This window comes from Salvelinus fontinalis, chromosome 28 (genome assembly GCF_029448725.1).
Source record: "Salvelinus fontinalis isolate EN_2023a chromosome 28, ASM2944872v1, whole genome shotgun sequence".
Classification (NCBI taxonomy): Eukaryota; Metazoa; Chordata; class Actinopteri; order Salmoniformes; family Salmonidae; genus Salvelinus; species Salvelinus fontinalis.
Window position 1 is genome coordinate 29,072,413 of NC_074692.1, and position 7,357 is coordinate 29,079,769.

Genomic DNA, 7,357 nt, shown 5'->3' on the forward strand with positions numbered 1-7,357 from the left:
AATATATGGGATGTCTGGTGTGAACTGCTCTCTTGAGGTCATGCCACAGCATCTCAATTGGGTTGAGGTCAGGACTATGACTGGGCCACTCCAGAAGGCTTATTTTCTTCTGTTGAAGCTATTCTGTTGATTTACTTCTGTGTTTTGGGTCATTGTCCTGTTGCATCACCTCTGTTGAGTTTTAATTGGTGGACAGATATCCTTACATTCTCCTGCAAAATGTCTTGATAAACTTGGGAATTCATTTTTCTGTCGATGATAGCAAGCTGGCCATGATGCTCCCTCCAATTTACTTTACAGTTGGGATGAAGTTTTGATGTTGGTGTTCTGTGCCTTTTTTTCCTCCACACATAGTGTTGTGTGTTCTTTCCAAACAACTCAACTGTAATTTAATCTGTCCACAGAATACTGGAACATCCAGGTGCACTTTGCAAACTTCAGACTTGCAGCAATGTTTTTTGGGACAGCAGTGGCTTCTTCCGTGGCCACTCCTAGGGAAAGTAGCAACAATGCTCAACTTTCTCAATTTATAGACAATTTGTTCATCAGTCCACGGTAAGACATCAAGGCTTTTAGAGATACTTTTTTGTAACCCTTTCCAGCTTTATGCAAGTCAACAAATCTTAATCTTAGGTCTTCTGAGATCTCTTTTGTTCGAGGCATGGTTCACATCAGGCAATGCTTCTTGTGAATAGCAAACTCAAATTTTGTGAGTTTCTTTTTTTTTAAAGGGCAAGACGGCTCTAACCAACATCTCCAATCTTGTCTCATTGATTGGACTTGAATCCAATTAGCTTTCGGAGAAGTCATTAGCCGAGGGGTTCACATACTTTTCCCAACCTACACTGAATGTTTAAATGATGTATTCAATATAGACGACAAGAAAAATACAATAATTTCAGTGTTCTTAGTTTAAGGACACTATGTTTGTCTATTGTTGTGACTTAGATGAAGATGAGATCAAATTTGATGACCAATTTATGCAGAAATCCAGGTAATTCCAAAGGGTTCACATACATACATACATGCATGCATACATAGGCAAGACAAAGTATGTGGACACCCCTTCAAACTAGTGGATTCGGCTATTTCAGCCACACCCGTTGCTGACGGGTGTATAAAATCACGGACACAGCCATGTAATCTCCAAAGACAAACATTGGCAGTAGAATGCCACGTACTGAAAAGCTCAGTGACTTGCAACGTCATTGGATGCCACCTTTCCAACAAGTCAGTTTGTAAAATTTCTGCCCTGCTAGAGCTGCCCGGTCAACTGTATGTGCTGTTATTGTGAAGTGGAAAAGTCTAGGCGCAACAATGGCTCAGCCGTGAAGTGGTAGGCGACACATGCTCACAGAACGAGACCACAGAGTGCTGAAGCGCATAGCATGTACAAATCACCTGTCTTCTGTTGCTACACTCACTACAGAGTTCAAAACTGCCTCTGGAAGCAACATCAGCACAATAAATGTACGGTGAGAGCTTCCTGAAATGGGTTTCCGTAGCTGAGCAGCTGCACACAAGCTTAAGATCCCCATGCGTAATGCCAAGCTTCGGCTGGAGTGGTGTAAAGCTCGCCGCCATTGGACTCTGGAGCAGTGGAAACTCGTTCTCTGGAGTGATGAATCACGCTTCACCATCTGGCAGTCCGACGGAAGAATCCTGTGCCAATGCATAGTGCTAACTGTAAAGTTTGGCGAAGGAGGAATAATGGTCTGGGGTTGTTTTTCATGGTTCGGGCTAGGCCTCTTAGTTCCAGTGAAGGGAAATATTAAAGCTACAGCATATGACTATCTAGACGATTCTGTGCTTCCAACTTTGTGGCAACAGTTTGGGGAAGCCTCTTTCCTGTTTCAGCATAATGCCCCCATGCACAAAGCAATTTCCATACAGAAATAGTTTGTCGATAAGTGTGGAAGAACTTGTTCGATGAGCAGGTGTCCACATACTCATGGTAATGTAGTGTACATAGGACTCAAATGCCCAAGCAGTGGGCTCTTCATTTGGCAGGAGAGACTTTAGCTTGAACCTCAACATGCACCAGACAGTTACATTATTCCTAAGTCCTAGGGGCATTGCAAGATCTGGACCATGATAACTTAAAGGCAAAGCCTAAACCGTCTTCACAGAAAGATATACTGGAGTCACAGATACAGAGAGTCAGACATTAGGCCTAGCAGTGATTTGTAGACAAACTGTAGGCAGAGGCCACATGGGTGAAAGCCGAGGTTGCTGCTTTCCTTTCCATTGGTCCAGGCAGCTGTTCCCTGAGCAAAGCCAGCGAAGACTTCTAGCCTCCCCATCATCACTAATGGAGATAGAACATACCTCCTCCTGGCTATCCAGGGATATTTCCAGTCTAATCCTGTTATGCTGCTTGGCTGTTGCTACTCTGTCACTGTCTGCTCCTGTTGACATGTTACTATCTTAGCACTCATACTCTCCTTGACTGCATGCACATGTTGAAGTAGTATAGGTAGTTTGGTTTCTGTCCAATGATATTGATATGTTTATCAGAGCATGTTTTATAGGGTTTTATGTACCACTCACCTATTAAGTACCACTGTTTGCCTTTCCTTGCAAGGATTCATTTCTCACTGATGTTAAGAGGTATTAAGGTGTTTGTGGCACTTCAGCTGTTATAACTGCAGATCTCTGGTTGTGCAAGAGTGCCCATTTCTGAGTGCAGTTTTGTAGATAACATTATCATAAAATCAACTCCAAAACTACCATTTTAGGGTGTTATTTTCCTGTTATTCTAAATGTTCACATTCTTTGAAACGTTATGGAAAAAAGTGGAATAGTTACTTACTGTATATCTCTGGTTTGCCCATGTTTTCTTTGTGGTTTCTCCTTGGCACTTGGAATGTTACAGTAAGTCCCACATTCACTGTGAGGTGTTGTAGCTTGTTCAGTGGTTTTGCCAATCGTACAGTTTTTCTGTCCATACGACTTGCTGTGTTTCTGTGTATTCAATGTATGTCTGCACTGTTTTCAGTCTGTCAGCTATTACCTGCATTTGGTAACAAAATAACCTGGAGTTCACGAAGGGCATACAATTTGACCGAATCAAGGCAAAACTGAGAATCTGCACAAAAAAGCTGTAAATGGTTTCATTTTGCAGGTTTTGCCTACAATTTATTATAGCAGATCCTTCAAGTACACTGAACAAAAATATAAACGCAACATGTAAAGTGTTGGTCCCATGTTTCATGAGCTGAATAAAAGATCCCCAAAAATGTTCCAAACGCACAAAAAGCTTATTTCTCATGTTATGCACACATTAGTTTACATCCCTGTTAGTGAGCATTTCTCCTTTACTAAGATAATCCAGCCACCTGACAGGTGTGGCATATCAAGAAGCTGATTAAACAGTGTGATCATTACATAGGTTCACCTTGTGCTGGGAACAAAAGTTCACACAACACAATGCCAGAGATGTCAAGTTTTGAGGGCGCGTACAATTGGCATGCTAACTGTAGGAATGTCCACCAGAGCTGTTGCCAGAGAACTGGATGCTAATTTCTCTACCATAAGCCACCTCAAACGTCGTTTTGAAGAATTTGGCAGTATGTCCAACCGGCCTCACAACCCCAGACCACATGTATGGCGTCGAGTGTGTGAACGGTTTGCTGTTCACAACGTCGACATCAGAGTGCTGTGTATGTGGTGAGGTTATGGTATGGGCAGGTGTAAGCTATGGACAACGGGCACAATTGCATTTTATCGATGGCAATTTGAATGCACAAAAATACCATGACAAGTTCCTTAGGCCTATTTGTTTTATATATTAATAAAATAATTAAAATTAAAAGGTAACAGATGAATATCTGTATTCCCAGTCATGTGAAATCCATAGATTAGGGCCTAATGTATTTATTTAAATTGACTGGTTTGCTCATATGAACTGTGACTCAGTAAAATCAATGAAATTGTTGCGTTTTTATATTTTTGTTCAGTATAATGGCTAACTATTTTTCACTAACTAAATGTTTAAGTATTCAAAGCATTGTTTCCTTTGATTTCTAATTGTCCCTCTCTTTCATTTCTTCCTTCCAGCCATTCAAGGCTTCTCTCCCAAAAGGAAGATCAAGGACTTTGCAGAGGCACAGAGCCTGGACAAAGTCAACGAGAGAATGCCCCCTCGCAAGGATGGCCAGCAGCCAGTCAACCCAAATGCCCCCAAGAATGGCACAGACTAAACCTGGAGAGAGACCCCCTCTCACCCCCACCAGCCCCAGGCCATGGCAATGTCTCATACACCCAAACTATCTTTGTCTCTTTAACTCTGTCTTCTATCTCGCTCGCTCCCTCCCTCCTTCTCACGTTCTCATCTTTCTTTCTCTCTCGGTCTCATTGAGAATTTGCCCCCAGCTGGCCTATACAGTTGAACAGGCACAGAACGTGGGTAGAGAAGACGGCACAGAACGTGGGTAGAGAAGACGGCACAGAACGTGGGTAGAGAAGACGGCACAGAACGTGGGTAGAGAAGACGGCACAGAACGTGGGTAGAGAAGACGGCACAGAACGTGGGTAGAGAAGACGGCACAGAACGTGGGTAGAGAAGACGGCACAGAACGTGGGTAGAGAAGACGGCACAGCACTGGGAGAATGGTTTCAGCCACCACGCAGTAAAACCATATGAATAAATCAAACACTTATTTTATTTATTCAATTAGTTATATTAGATATATGTCATAGCTACAGTTTCATAAAATCATACATTTCTAAGATGTTTAAATGTATAAGCATACTGACATTCTTATAACAATGGTAAATGTCAGAGCGAAAACCATGAAGACTATTTTGTAAATTTGAGTTGAATGAGGTAGCTATTGAAGGAGACCTTATTATCCGTTCTTAGTCAATTCAAGTTTTTCTATTTTATGTGTTTCACAAGGGAAAAGTTGAGTGTGTCTGCTCTTATACGTTTATTTAAATGATATTATGATGTGTATTAACTGGAGAGAAAATAATTATGGGAACTAGATTTGAGACGCCATTGCAGAAGATTATTTTATACCTCCAGCAGAAGTTCAGTAAAAACACCAACTGTTTTTTTGTCCAATTTCTTTGAAACCACTGAATGCTGTTTAATGTGGGTCAATGTGTTCCTCCTGTATTTTAAAGTTAGGGTAAACAGGGTTTAATCTTACAACCTTTAGTCAACCTTGAGAAACTGCCCTGGGGCAGCAGGTAGCCTAGAGATTTAAGATCATTGGCCCAGTCACTGGAAGGTCGCTGGTTCAAATCCCCAAGCCGACTAGGTGAAAAATCTGTCTGTGCCATTGAGCAAGGCACTTAACCCTAATTGCTCAGGATAAAAGCATCTGCTAAATGACAAATGTGAATGTACATTTTCCAAATGATATGGAAAAAATTGTATATGGATGAATTGATTCTAGTTTGCTACGATTATTGATGTGACGTGTCAATGGATGGTGGTTAGTTTCTCTGGTTTTATGTGTTCTGTATAGTGTTTTGACAGTTGGTGTTGCTTGCAGGCTGTCACCAACCAACATTTTTACCAGTGTGCTTAACTGTAAGCAGCTGGGGGATTATATACATTTAGATCATCTTCTGCAAAACCAAAGTCTGATTGAAAGGGGTTATAGGCATACAGTATGTATTGGTACATCTCCAAGTGGACTTGGTGGTGGTGGCACTGCTATTTGGTTAGCTTTCCTGGGACATTGAGCTGAGAGTGGCCAACTGTTCTGCAGAGTGATTTTCTGGATGGGGAAAGAAGTCTTCATGGTAACGAAACATACATACCAACCTAATATCAAGGAAGAACAACCAGTGTCCTTTTCTGAAGATGGAGGGGTAATATTTCCCATGGAGCAGATGGTGAAAAACGCTCATATTGTCCCAAAATGAACTGAAACTCCATGTTCATTTTATGTTTTAGATAAGATTTCTGTGTTATAATACTACTAATAATAATGACACTTCGTTTGATTTCATATTGCTCTCTACACTACAGAAAGGATGTTTTTGGGGTTTCTTGACTCCATCTACTGTTGATTTGATGCATATGTGTTAGATGAACTGAAGGGAAAGCTTGTCTCCAACAAATGCTTTAGTTGCTAGCAGTTTGAGCAATGCTGTAGCCCGAAGAGTAGTAGATTGAGTCATTCTCAGTGATGCTGTGAGGATTGTTTTGGGTATTTCCTTCTCTTTATCATGAATCCCACGGACTGACACAATTCTCAGTATCGGTGGTAGTGCAAAGTTGGGGACCAACTACAGACTCTACATTGATCATGCAGTAAAAATATAAGTAATTCCTGATGTTTCTTCTATGTTCATTTGATTGAGTGTCTTGAGTTATGGTCTTGACACCTTTTTGTCTTTATCACCTGCATGGCAGGAATGAGGACTGGACACTTTTGTAACACCTGCTCTGAACCCTTTTAATGATTGACTTCTTTAGGACTTGTGACTCGATGAACCGGTGCTTAGAGTTTTAGCCCTAGATTTTTTGGGGGGCTAGAACTGCTTCTCTGACACTCCTCCCGTCACGTAGTTATTCTATTGTCTTCAATCATTCAAGAAAAGCATTGAGATTTTGTTATCCTTATGTGAATTTTCCCTTTTATAAAAAAATATATTATACAGCTTTTAACAAGTTGCTTTTAATGTGCCATGCCACTTCCTAAACAAACACCAACACCTGTGTGTGACTGGTGGGGGAGAATGGCCATCAGAATGTCCTGTTCTTGTGTTCAGTGGTCATGGAGAGATCCTGGAGCCTGTTTCCACTCAACGTGGGTCAGGTTCATTGAGTTGTCACTGCTTAGATGCTTATTTACAGCCCCTTTTTGTTAGTAAAATAAAAAATCATCTCTACTGTATTGTGGGTTCAGAAAATGGTCAAAAGATGCTCTTTAAAAATGTTTTTTCCCACATTCACGACCGCTTAAAATGTTGGTTTGGTGTGAAGTTAGCTAGGACTTAGAGGCCCCAGAGTAGGCCTGTATTCCTGACCTCTTGTCAGTTTCTAAATATTTCTCAGAATGTACAGAAATATTTGTCATTCAAAAGTCTTTAGCTGTAAAAAGGATGAAAATAATCCTTTCGTCAAGTACAGTACTTGTCATGCGAGGCCATGAAATCTTAATCTATGTAGATGAATCGCTTGAAAAATAAAATGTAAATACTAAGCGTTTCCCTGTCCTGGTTGTCTGAGTTTTTAGCTCTGCAGATTTTACGATGGTATGCCAGATGCTTTCTCACTTCATTGCTCTTGTTAAATTCTAGTCTCCCTTGATCTAAGTTATTCTACATGTTGCTAATACTTTCTCTACATGTCAGGTTGAATGGGTGGATGAATGTCATTGGGTTCTTCAGTGTT

At 40.9% G+C, this 7,357-nt stretch overlaps 1 protein-coding gene across 5 annotated transcripts in view; it reads left to right on the forward strand.

Annotated features, from left to right (window-relative positions):
- LOC129826563 (serine/threonine-protein phosphatase 2B catalytic subunit gamma isoform-like) overlaps nucleotides 1–7,171 on the forward strand; it is a 46,670-nt gene extending 39,499 nt beyond the window's left edge. For 4 of the 5 annotated variants that reach the window (XM_055887443.1, XM_055887446.1, XM_055887444.1 and 1 more), the window contains one exon: nucleotides 4,060–7,171. In XM_055887443.1, the coding sequence (XP_055743418.1) occupies nucleotides 4,060–4,202 (143 nt within the window). In that variant the 3' untranslated portion in view covers nucleotides 4,203–7,171. The remainder of the gene's footprint in view (nucleotides 1–4,059) is intronic. The other variant, XM_055887445.1, reaches the window with a different exon arrangement.
- Nucleotides 7,172–7,357: the final 186 nt, after the last annotated feature.